Raw genomic sequence first — 13535 nt, forward strand, 5'->3', positions numbered from 1 at the left:
ATAGTCACTGTGTGGCCCAATCCGACAAAAAAGAGGTCTTCGGTAAATATTTATAGAATGGTTTTTGCCATCTATTTATTTATCCTATGGGTTTTCTTAAAAGAATCAATTTCTCAAAGGCTCACATTTTTCAATATACAATGCAACTTTCCCACAAATACCATGTTTCATAAGTGTTGTTACTTAATCATTTAATTTGATCTTTTAATATCAACACATTTTCTCATTTTTCCACATATTCTAATTTTTGCCTATCTTCTTAAATGTAAAAATACATTAGCTTTATGTTACATAGAAGATTACTACTTTAATTTAACAAAACCTGTTATCAGTCTGACATTTTTATTTTTTCTTATGATAATAGAAATTTCCCCACTCAGTCCTTTCACCACTCAAAGAAAAATTAGTTTCTTCTTTGTATAGTTATATCATATATCCCTAAACCTTAAAAGGTGGCCAGTGACATACAACTCTTTGCTCCTGTCAGCAAAAGTTTACTAATGTCCTCTTCAACATACAACAGTGTGTTTAAATGCCAAGAAACCCATGTTTTTCCTAGAGACACGTTACAAATAAAATACATTTTATTTTTTTAAATGAGTTTCACTGTGTTCACACAAGATTTTGCCATGTGGTTCCAATTTTCATTTGTAGGAACCTGTACCAATAGAGGCAAAAAGAAGAAATCAAGAATTAAATTGCTAGTATTTCCCGTGAAGAAGCTACAGTAAATTTAACGAAATCAAAAAGCTTATGCATGTTGAACATCTCAAGGGATCAAAATTCTTTGCTGACTAAATAAATCTAAAACTTGTAAAAATAAACACTCATTAACAGTCATTTTGTGAACCTGTAAGCCAAATATTACTTCATAGACTTAAAAAAAATTAAGTTTAGGGAATGACTTTTTCTGTAATGCTAGTTACTTGGGAGGTAGAGGTGGGATTATCTCTAGTTTGAGGCAAACCCAAGCACTGTTAATGAGACCTTATCTCAGAAGCAAAGTTTGGGGAGGGGGGCATAGTTCCTGTGGAAGAATGCTTGGCTAAGTAAGTATGAAGCCAATGAAAATGAAGGTAAGATAAGATATGGTACAAAATAAAATAGGATTCTAAATATTATCTCCCAATGTGCTGGTACTCATTTAGAGGTCAAATGTATAATAGCTATTTAAATGAACGCCATAAGGAAGTGTTTTGTCTCCTAAGGGAGCCCAGAAATACTGGTGTCATTCTCAACATCCAATTTTGAGTATTTCTTGAGCACTGAGGACCCTTAAGAACATTAAACAGGGCTGGGAAGGTGGCTCAGTGGTACAGCGCTTGCCTTGCACACATGAGGCCCTGGGTTCAATTCCTCAGCACCACATAAGCAGAAAAAGCCAGAAGTGGTGCTGTGGCTCAAGTGATAGAGCACTAGCCTTGAGCTGAAGAGCTCAGGGACAATTCCTAGGCCCAGATTTCAGGACCCACAACTGACAAAAAAAAAAAACACAAACAAAAAACAACAGCACATAAAGTTACTACATTTTAGGAGCTTTATTAATTTACATATATATTGACCATAATATGGTGTTTATTGGTAATGCCTATTGGGGATCTTTGAAAGAAAACCGACTATTAATTGTTCAGCACTCAGAAGAATTACTTTAAGGGACAAATTCTCCAAGAGGAAAACCTGTTTATTCCTCCAAATTATGATTTTGTTTTATTGTACCACCATCCTTGGCAAGGCCTGTTCTATTAATGATGTCTAAATGTCCAGGTACACTTGTCAAATTGTTCAGTGATGCACTTGCAGAAGCATACTATTGAATGACATGATTTTGCTCTTAAATATATTGGTGGTAAATCTAATAACCTTGGATTACTTTTTCCTAAGGCCATGACCTTCAGTGAAAATGTTCTTAACTCACTTAGGAATAAAGTCAAAGGACTCATATTGTTGTATTTATTCTGCATAAGTTCTAGTAGGATCAAACACAAGGGCCATCCTAGAGCTATTCTCAAATATGAGACAGTATTTGTAGACTTGAAGCTAATATAAAGGCATCATTAAAATTGTTTATGGATGAGAAATGAAAGCAGCTGAACTGAACAAATTAGGCAAAAGCTATTACTTGATCATTCTCAGATATCTAAGGCAAGACCCTCTTCAAAGTAGTGACAGACATTTTCATCATAGATACCTTTAAAGTCCAGAGAAGGTCATGACTTGTTAACAAGTTGAAGAGCAATGAAAGTTAACTCTGTAAAATGCTGATGTAAATTTCTCTTTTTCTTTAATGGAACTGAAAACTCCATATCAGCATATTTCATTAAGATACAAACAGATTCAAAGAATGGGCTCTATTTCCAAGTCTTTATAGCTGCCATTCCAAACAATATATGTATGCCTCTCCGATTCACTAAGCACAATAGGTAGTCATGTGCCCTTTAATGGCCTCTCAAAATGACAGACCAAATAGCTTCATGAAGGTCAAGTCTGATTTAAATTGTGGATGAATTAGTAGCTAATTCTGCATGATTAGATATTAATATGGAACGGTGGTAAGTGAAGTACTTTAAAGCTTAATGAGCACATTAATGAATAGGACAAAATGTTTTTCTTTTCACCTCATGTAAAAGTTGAAAACTATGAATGTATTGACAAATTTGCTAATTTCTATTAGCTGATTTTTACCCATGAAAGTGTACTGGGTTAATGTAGTGAGGGTATTGGTTAGATTCCCTAGATCCTAGTACTATTCATTTGATAAGCTGTCAAAGTTGACGTTATCAAATGGCCAAGGCAGTTTTATATAAATCACTAATAAATGTAAGGCTGGTGAAAAAAAGCAATTAACATCTTCTAAAGTATACCCACTGAGATAAGCATTCCAATTAGAAAATTCATTATTTCTACAGTTCATTTTATGTTGAATACTGAGTTTTATTGCCAAATACCTGACAGTCAAATTGGAAAGGAGCCACAACTGTCAACCTGTAACAGCTCCGGCTATTTGAATCTCTTACATTGTGATGTTGCTCATGAAAATTTAATGAAGAAAGTGCATTCAAAAAGCTTCTGTGCAAAGAGGGGGATGGATAGAATTTAATTACTCGTATTAAAAATAAGAATGGAATGCTTTTTACATTCTCTGTCCAATTAGTATGCAAGAAAGATTATCTTGTTATGCATTGGCATATATGGGAAAGAGGCTCTGGAGTGTTCTGTATGAGCCAATGAGGAAAAGGAAAGGTCATACACTGTTTTAGATTACTTTCAGGAGGGCACAAGTCAATTTTTTCAGCTACCCCCAAGGTGAGAACTTCACTTCTTATAAATGGTTATTAAGTTTAGATTTCCTTGGTAAGAGCCTTCAGTAAGTGGTTCAACAATCTTAAGCCTTGACACTTGCTACTAATCAGCCCTGAATATTGGCTCCGTTGTTCTGTGAGAGGAATTTGTAGAGGAAAATGAATAACAGAGCACTGTTTATGCAGGTAATGGTAACTAGTAGTTCAACACCAGTGGGGAGTTTAGAATGCCCTGGGTAATATAGAAACCATTCAGAAATCCCAAGGTGATTTTATTATTATTATTATTATCAATTATTATTATCATCATCATCATCAGTAATTTTACTGGTTTCTTTAAAAGTAGAAAATAACATTAAAATCTAAGAGCTATTTAACAAACTGTATGAGGACAGCACTGTAATTGATGAGGTAAATTATCATTATACTTTGAAGTATTTTATGTCAGTGATGCCGAAATTTAATGATAACATTTCTGTGAAATAGCAGCTATTTATCTTTCTCACCTTTCTTCCTCCAACAACAATATACATATACTGTATATGTAAATATATTGACAAAAGCTTTAAGGACATAAAGCACAGCCTGATGAAATTCAAGTGGAATAGATTATTTAAATCTGCATAGCCTAATTTGCAAGATACTACTCCTTGTTCCATTTTTAATATTGAACTTTCCCTTGGAGACTGGAAACATCATCTTGAAATTCCACTCTTTACCAAGATCTCTGACACTCGTCCGCTGAAGTACTCTGCTTGGCTGAGGATGGATATACATTTGCATACACAGAGATGCTGTCTCCCTGGCAGAGACACATCATCAGCTTAAATAAAATGTAGCTTATTGGTGTGAACTGTTTCAAAAATCTATTTTTGTGTTATTTATTTATTTTGTTTTGGTTTTATTTGGTGTTTAGTCTTAGTCTCTGATTACATGGGACTAAAACAATCTTCTAAGCTCAAGTGTTAAATTTAAGTTTTGATAACATCTTCGACTCATTCAAGGCAGATGGTAGAAATTATATAACTTTGTTCCTGCTCAAAAGGAGACCAAAAGCCTACATTTTGACTTATTAGTTCATCGGTTTTCTCTTATTATAATCCAGGACTGTTGTTCTGAAAACTTTGGTCTTTTTTTGAAAATTTTACTCTTCAGTAACACATTTGTGGCATTTAAGTAAACTATAATTGATCAAGCTTTGTTATCTAGAGAAGTTTTCATGTTTATAGAGAAAAGTTGATGGGATAAATTTGAGGTTGAAAATTCAGCAAACTTGACTTGTTTGTTTTTGTTTTTTTGGGGGGGGTTGAGGTTTCTTAATTGTTATTTTTAAGGAGCTGTACAAAGTGAGTTTCAATTTTTTAATTACTAAAAGTGCAATAGGTTTTTCAGAATTTATTTTTGTCAGTAATAAGAAATTGTAATTATTCGTTGGTAAAGCACTACTAGACTATTTTATAATCAATTAAATTTCTTACAAGTAATTTATTCAAGTTGAACTTTACGTTTGTTTGAAAAACGGACATAGTTATTTCTAAATATATGAGTAGTGATAGTTTTGGGCATGCACATACACAGAGAGAGATATAAGGGGAGGGAAGAAGCAAAGAAGGGAAAGAGTCACAGAGAAACAGAGAGACAAAGAAAATAATATCTGTAGATACTCAAATGTCTTATATACATAAGATGATATATATATAAAACTGTACATTCTTTTATACTTTAAATGTTCTCTAGATTATTTGTAACATAGTACAATCTGAATATTATGCAGATAGTTCTAACATTATGTTGTTTAGGTAATAATGGCAAGAAAAATGTGTGTACATTTTTTTTTAATTTTTAAAAACGTGTTTTTACTGCTTATAGATGCAAGAAATCGTATATATCAAGAATAAGGGTTTTCATCTGTTTTACAAAATCAGAGTTTTACTTAACTTTTCTTGGGGGGGGGATGTTTCACATTACTTTATATCAGTTTCCACATCTAAAAAATGTTAATAATGACATAAATTCAGGTGTTTTCTGCCTGAATTTTTAAAATATTCATGACTACTTATAAAGCAGTTAATTGTTTTGTACTTTTTTATTGTAAATATACTGTACAGAGGGGTTACAGTTACATGAGCAAGGTAATGAGTACATTTCCTATTGAGCATTGTTGCCTCCTCCTTTGTTTTTTCCACTACCATCCTTTCCCTCCCACCTTCACAACTTACTCCCTCCCAGTGTGGTCTCCAAAGGAGTGATAAGCATCTTAAAAGCAGTGATATAAATTCAGCCTCTACTGTAAGAAAACTTGTGCTTCTCCAGAATGTCTAAAGTTCTCTGTTAAATGTCATCAGGCTATGTTTCATAGTTTCCTGTTACAAAATTTTCACTCCCATTTCTGTGGTGTATCATCATAACTTTTTTTTTAAATCCCAGGAACCCAATAAATTGGAATTTTTAAGGGGGAGTATTTTGCTACCTGTGTCAGCCTATATTATTTACCTAAGCTTCTTTCTCAACCTATACAAAAGTAATAAGATGATGAAAGGCAAGGTAATGTTCTGATCCAATCTAGGGTCAGAATAATTTTGTGTGTACATTTTTTATTTTTTGTTTTTGTTTGTTTGTTTTTGGTCCATCATGGAGCTTGAACTCTGGGATTGAGCGCTGTTCCTCAGCTCTTCAGCTCAAGGCGAGCACTCTACCACTTGAGCCACAGCGCCATTTCCAGCTTTTTCTGCGTATGTGGTGGTGAGGAATCAAACCCAGAGCCTCATGCATGTAAGACAAGCACTCTACCACTGAGCCACCTTCCCAGCCCATGTACATTTTTTTAGTGTAGACAATTTTTCAAAATATTTTCAATCCTTAGCTGGTGAAATATTTTCACCAGTTAAGGAAAAACAATGGACATAAGGAGCAAGCCTATATAGTTTTATTTGAAAGTTATAATAAAAACATGTCATCATGGAATACTTGCTTGCAATACTGTTCCCTTGATTCACTCTTTACTGCAATCCCTGTGTCGGCCTGGTTGGATTGCAAGTTTTTACACCCAGTAAAAATATTATTATGTCAATACCTAGACTTAGGACATTGCCATCTTTCTAAGTTCCTTCTTCATTTTGAACTTGGGTGACTTGGTTTCTTTCCAAAGGCCCATTGTAAGTCAAAGCTTCTTCTCGGGACTCACTGGGCCCAGATACGAGTACTTTTATTTGTCCCTCAGAACTCTTAAAAGAGAATTGTATGAATTACCTCATGACAGTCTTGACCACCTGATAAGTTCCATCCTTCTACAGAGTTAGTTTATTCTGAGACTCGATAATAGACATTGAGAATGTATCTCATAATGCCATAGTGCCTTATTTATAATAGGTTCTCAATAAATTCTGAATCAGGTCAAATGAGAGATTTATGGGAAAATTGAATTTGGGGCCTTTGACTGAACATAATTTTTGTATTGTTTATTTGTCTTTCAGAGGACCAGATTCCTAGGGGCTTTCCTACCATTGATATGGGCCCACAGTTAAAGGTGGTAGAGCGTACACGCACTGCCACCATGCTTTGTGCAGCCAGTGGTAATCCGGATCCAGAAATCACTTGGTTTAAAGATTTCTTACCTGTCGACACAAGCAACAACAATGGTCGTATTAAGCAGTTACGATCAGGTAGGGTCTTGTTACTGTTTCTATTGACTCCTAAAGATTTTTTTTTAATCTTTCTCTTACTTTTTTTTTTAAAATTTTAATTTTATTTCTGTTTTTGAGTTCTAGGTATTGATTTTCCTCCCTCTTCTCTTTCTCTGTTATTTAATGTGTTGTCTGTGTGTGATGTCATGACCTGACATGGTCTTTCTTCTCTCTGTCTTCTGCAGCTTCTGTTCAATCCACATTGCTCACTGCTGTGACTGTAGTTTTAGTATATTTTGAATTACTGCTTTTCTGCAGTATTTGATGAATCCATTTTCTCCTCTTTCTTTCTTCTTTCTCTGTTTTCTTTTGAAACAAATTTATTTCAACATTGGACTTCGTTCAGAACTTGCAAGGAGTTCCAATGGTTATATCCATTCAGAAACCAAATGTTCCTATTAAACAAGAACAAATGATTTAACTTTATTAAAGTGTGTTTTCGGCTATCTTTCTGCATTTGAACTCATCCAAAAGTACCAAGGTTTAGTAAGTGGGCACATCTGCTTTCTTTTCACTAATACATAAACCATAGAAATGTTATCTCATGAAAACCAGATGTATTTTTAAGTCCTTTTCAAGTCACCAATCCTGTATTTCTATTTGAGTGAGCATATTATATATGAGTGAGCATTGTCCACACACTAGCCACAGTAGTGTGTTCCCACACTCAAGGTTTTGAACCCTCTGTTGACTGGATCTACAGAAGTCTGCTTTTGGTATAGATTCCAGCTGTTGCTGTTTTCTCTTTTTACCCCATTTCCCCTTCCTATTCCCCTCCCCGAGTCTATTCCTTTGCTCTCTATAGATTAAATATAGAGATCCTTCTAAATATCTTAAGTTTTATAGCATTTCCCTAGGTAAGTTCTCAGGGACATATACTAATAAGCTGTTTGTGGTAACATTGGTAATCATATTGATAAAAATTCTAAGTTGTTTAACTGCCTGTCTTCCCAGAATTCTCGGCTTTTGACCTGTCCTGTGATGTTAAAGCGTCTTGTTAACTGCCTTTTTTTGCTTGTTGTCAGCAGAATTGTGTAGATTAGCATTCTGTTTTTGTAAATAAAGAAGTAATTATTCACATGTAACATAGATGATTTAATATAATAAAGCTTTAACTCTGAAAAAATTGTACCAAATTATAAGGAATATAATAATATTTTTATGCTGTCTTTCTTCTCTCCGTATTTAAATCTCCAGAATCTATTGGTAAGTGCTTAGTTCTGAAGCGCACTTCACCCCCACTAATTTCCATATGCAGATTACTATTATTACTATTAATTTTAATAAAATGCATGGCATGCATTTTACTAACTGTCAGTGTAGACACCAGAGCTCCATAGTGGCGCGCACTTGCACACCTCCACAAAACTATTATTGTAAGAACACTGTATAAAAAACTAAAATAGTACACAAGTTATATCACACAAATATGGCATAGTAACTAGCATATGATATCCAACCAACAGTATTTATTTCCAGTCAGTCCTTAGTGTTTCCTATGATGGTGTATATATATATGCATAACTATATATATACTTAAATAGTTTAGCCAATATCTTCCTAAACTATGTCTTTTTAAAATATTGCATAGTCCTTTTTTATGGATATGAAACATATAAGTCATAGTTCTAACCCTAAGTGACCCCCAGACCTAGGTACTCAGTTGTTTCTCTGAGAAAGGCAATGCTGCCTATTACAGTCTTTGCCCTCTGTGGGATAATGCAACTTGCTTTTTTATGATCTAATAATACTACCTAATATATTCCTGTTTTACCAGTATAGTAATTCAAGTTTCTTTTAAGACCTTATTTAATTCTGTAAATCTAATTTAATTCTTCTCCCCAGCCCTAGCCTCCTTCTTCTCGTACTAATGCTTCTTCTTTCTAATCTTATTTGCATTCATATTATCCACCCAGGTGGTACACCAATAAGAGGTAAGAGTGCCGACCTAACGTTCACAGAATGATCTTACTCATTCTTCCTGTCCTCTCATCCCTCTCATCTTTGTCTTGTTTTCAAACCATTCCAATAATGTCCATCAACTTGATTTATTTTCCCCCTTTGTACTGTTTGGTTATGATTCGTGATCCTCATATTGTGGACTTTCCTTTTCTTTTCCCTTTTTCCTCTTTGTTTTGTTCATTTCTTTCTTTATGAAAACAATTATTTCCGTTGTGATATGCTTCAAAGAAAGCATATCCAGGTCTTTTGACCACAGACCAGTCACAGCGTACCATCTGTCCCTCTTTTTTTTCTTTTTCTTCTTCTTCTCTTCTTCTTCTTTTTCTTTTTTTTCTTTTCTTTTTCTTTTTTTTGTTTTTGTCTCTTTTTTTCTTCTTTTTCCTTTTTTTTTTTTGTCCAAATGGAGAAAAAAAAAAGATCATTTTTTTTTTCTTCCTTAGCTGTTCTTTTTTTCTGGACCAAAGCCAAGGCGGTCTGGAGAACAGTGGCAGACATGCAGAAGACAGCCTGGACCCTCTGCTTTTTGTCTTTATCTTTCACAAGGTTTTTGCTTTTGTTCTTCAATTCTTTTTTCTCTTAATGTCTTAAAAGTCAAAGAATGACTCCCCCTTTCCACCTGACCCCTCCACTCGCCTACAATCTGACAGCAATGCTTTTTTCTCCACTTCTTTTTTTTCTTGGATTACTCGTCTCTGGATTTTTGGATCTTCTGTCCTTCAGGCTATGGAAACAAGGTGCTCAGTATTTCTTGGTGGTCTATGTGATATTGTTGGTTTTTCATACTTTGACTCAGTGTTTATTCCTTTTGTAATTCTTCTTTTGTATTTTTCTTGGGGTTTTGTGACACCACACTGCTAATCCCACTGGTGGATTTTGATGGGTGTCTTTAGGGGATCCGCCTGGAGGTCCTCAAGCAGTGATTGGTTGGTTCTTCCTGGCTGGTCTAAGCCGTGATTTTTAACTTTTTAAGAAAAAAAAAAAACTTCTAATGCAAATACTCTTTGTTTTTCAGCAAATGTAATACATGATTGTAAGTTGTGGCAAACTGTCTTTCTTTTCTTAAAAATCTGCATGTCTTAAGGGAGTTTTGTTTCTTTAAGTAATATTTTCATAATTGATAATGACTAATTTTAATAGTTTTTGCTTTGTGCAGCCTTCTTTTTTTATGCGCGCTGCGTATTTTTGGCTTTCTTCCGCAGAAGACTTTCTTGAAAACGCAGACTGTTTTTCCTTTTTTTTGAGCGTACCTATCTTTGGCACCACTTTTGATATCAAAATGGAACAAAACAAAACAAAAAAATTAATATTTTGTTTTATTTAAAAGCCATACTTTCTTGAAGCAGTCTCACCCATCTTCATTTTATTAGTCTAGGAAATAAGAGTGTTAATTATGACTAGAATTCTTGCTTGGGAAAAGAGATATTGTTTCTTATGCTTAGCATTGATGATGTAAAATAAAAATAATCTCTCTATGTTTTTCTCATCGCATCATTTTCTGTCTGTACAACTTAGCGAGAGATTGAATCGACGCTGAGCGGACCTTCGCTTTGCAGGGCTTTTCATATTGTTAAGAGGTTTAGCTTTGTGAATGGTGAAAACCTCCTCTGACCATCTTGTTGGCAATATATTTTATATCCGCACAGGAGCCCTTCAGATCGAACAGAGTGAAGAATCTGACCAAGGAAAATATGAGTGTGTTGCTACGAACAGCGCAGGCACTCGCTACTCTGCCCCTGCCAATTTATATGTCAGAGGTAGGAATGACATAACCCTGATGTAGCTTCTCCATTAAGTCTCAGGGGGAATTGACATATTCGCAGGGTCTCTGTGAGGATGGCAGCATGTAATAAGTAGATTTGGTAATGGTTCCAGTAGCTGAAGCATTTTAGTAAATAGAAAAGTTTAAAAAATGTCGATTTTTTTAAAAACAAGAGAACTCTTGAGAACGTAATCTGCCCTGAGGTTTGTAAGTATATTTGCATTTAAAAAAAATTGATTTCCATTTTGAGTGCATTGATTGAACTGTGCTTGGCATTGGTTTGAGGTTTTTCTCCTTTTTTCTCTTCTACTATTTTTTCTGTGTTGTTTCTCTTATGTTTCCTTACCAAACTTGAAATAATTGCTTGGTGTGCTACTAATCAGTTCTGTGTACAAGACCAAGCATAAAGGTGTTTATATCTTTATGACCTTTACTACTGAGCTTTGAGGGGAAAATTGCTAAATTTAGAAATGAAATAAAATACAGATGCTAATGGAGATAGCACAATTCTATCCTGTTTATACTGTCTTAATAACCAACACATAGTATTTTATATGTGCATCTAGGGGTGTGTTTAAATATATTTTACATATATTTATTTAAAGTATTAAGATGTAGTGAAACTTTTAATCTTTAGATCACCATGTAACACTATATTTTAGCATTAATATTCATTGTCCTTGGAATAAGAGTAAATTTTAAAAATACATTCATATTTTCTCAGGTAGCAAAAAAAGGAAGTACTTCCATATAATTTTTGTTCAGTGGAAACCTTTTTATCTTGGGTCTGCACATCTGAATATATACAAAAGGCATGGGTGGGTGGGATGGATAAAAGACTGAGTTTTTAAGTTAACATAGAATGGAGATCCCTTGAGCAAATATCTAGCTTGATTTTGAAATTTTTGTTAGAGATAATTTTGTTTACCTGGGGATGTTTTTGTTTATTCTTTTCTTTTTATGGGGTCTGGGTGGGGGAAATAAAGACCGTTTTCTTCTCCCAATTCTTCGAGAGCCCTTGATCCATTTTTTTCTTTACAATGGAGACCACCTTTGCTGCATGAGGCATGTGGACCTTCTTTCATGGAAAAATTTCAAAATGATGCTAGTTATTGTTTCTAAGGCCATGTTAGTCTATGAGGTATTGCTAACTTCTCCAGTATCAGTAAGGCAGATGAACTAGACCAAATAAAGATGTTCAAGTAGCAGTTGAAAGCCTTGATATGGCCTTTTTACTCTCTCTGTGTTTCCCTTGTTTTTCTCCTTTCCTCATTTCATTGTGTTCTGCATCAAACCCCCTACATCCCTCAGAGCTGCGAGAAGGTTGGTGTGTTTTTTACTTTTTACCCACCTTACAAAACTATTACTTAAACCAATAACAAAGAATACAAATGAAATGAATGTAGCTGCATTGTGGTCTTCTTTTTTGGTTCATGGGTATGTTTTAGCAGAGAATGCTCTGGCCATGGCTTCTGTTGCTTGCTGATAGTGGCTAACTGTGCTGCATGATGAGAAAGAATGTACTTGGGTGCATGATAACTGGTAACAATTAACTCTCTAAGGTACAGTGAATCTGGTCAGTGTTCCTGCTTTCCTCTCTCTTCCACTCCTCCCATGTCCTACCCCACCTTTAATTTCTGTCTTCTAAGGATGCCTGCTTTCCACAGAATGATGTTTTATAGTGTTCCTCTAATCCCACGCATGAAGACTAAACTCTCCTCCATTTTTCTCGATGTGTTCTTGGACACTTCGGAATTGTCTACACTGGCTCCTGCTTGTTTGAGTAACCTCTGTGGATGGGCTGCAGGAGGCATGCTTAATGTTCTCTTCTTTCCCATGAGTATCATTTTCCCATGAGGCCATTGCAGTGAGCCATCTCATATCAACGGAAGTTTATGTCATCCTTAAGTGCAGCCAGAGTTTTCAGACAGATTATCTTTTTGGGGGGGGGCTAAGAGGGATTTTTTCTCTCTCTGTCTTTTTAATATAATTTTGACAATCAATTTATTATCTATATTTAAGGTATACTCCTAAAGATTACTCCTTTGATAAAAAAATTCCCCTAGTATAATATTTCATCAAAAAACCAGTCCAAGATGAAACCTGTGTGTCTCATTAATTATTTTTCTACCATGTCCAAAACATGTGTATGTTTAAACTTACGTAAATATACAGATTATCTGAAGCAGGAGCACTGAACTATAACTGCTTGGTAATTGTTTCTGTGTTATATTGCTTTAATATGATCACTTCTGTTAATGTCTTTGTCTGGCTCTATGTTGATGATCCAGTGTCCTTTGTTTGGAATGTAGGCATTAAAAGCCTCATGTAAGATTTTTGTAGTCATTGATGTCCTTTTAATAATAAATTACAAACCTAGTGGAATTCTGAATATGAAATGTCCATTCTTCTCTCTGAATTTACTATGCTTACCTTTAACAATCTCAGCTAACTTAATACCTGATCATTTTCAACCGTGTCATCCCTTAAGTCTCTGTCTTAATCACTGTTCCTTTTTCTCTCCCTTTATGTTTAGTGCTGTTTCTCCATTATGTTTCTATTGTCCTTGTTGTCTTGGAATCCAGCCATTCTCCCATTATCTTAGCATGGGCCTTGAGATTCCATCTTGTGCATGCTCTGCATGAATGACTCAATCCAGTATCTCTACTGGTATTGGTTTGTTTCTTCTTCTGTGACTATAAACCAATATGTATGTATGTACTTATGTATACATATATATATATATATATGTATATTTCTGTGTCTGTTCCATTGTCAGTATGAGATTTTTCAGACTGCATCCACCCTTGAAGCCAAAAGCAAATTAAAAAA

General features: G+C 34.6%; 1 protein-coding gene across 42 annotated transcripts in view; it reads left to right on the plus strand.

Annotated features, from left to right (window-relative positions):
• The window catches only part of Ptprd (protein tyrosine phosphatase receptor type D), a 2013525-nt gene that overhangs the window by 1797807 nt on the left and 202183 nt on the right, over window positions 1-13535 (plus strand). For 24 of the 42 annotated variants that reach the window (XM_070033182.1, XM_070033181.1, XM_070033197.1 and 21 more), the window contains 4 exons: window positions 6773-6961; window positions 8899-8916; window positions 10588-10698; window positions 12015-12026. In XM_070033182.1, the coding sequence (XP_069889283.1) occupies window positions 6773-6961; window positions 8899-8916; window positions 10588-10698; window positions 12015-12026 (330 nt within the window). The remainder of the gene's footprint in view (window positions 1-6772; window positions 6962-8898; window positions 8917-10587; window positions 10699-12014; window positions 12027-13535) is intronic. The other 18 variants (XM_070033194.1, XM_070033196.1, XM_070033222.1 and 15 more) reach the window with 3 other exon arrangements.

Source organism: Dipodomys merriami, unplaced genomic scaffold (genome assembly GCF_024711535.1).
Source record: "Dipodomys merriami isolate MVZ:Mamm:240054 unplaced genomic scaffold, mDipMer1.0.p SCAF_22, whole genome shotgun sequence".
Taxonomy (NCBI): Eukaryota; Metazoa; Chordata; class Mammalia; order Rodentia; family Heteromyidae; genus Dipodomys; species Dipodomys merriami.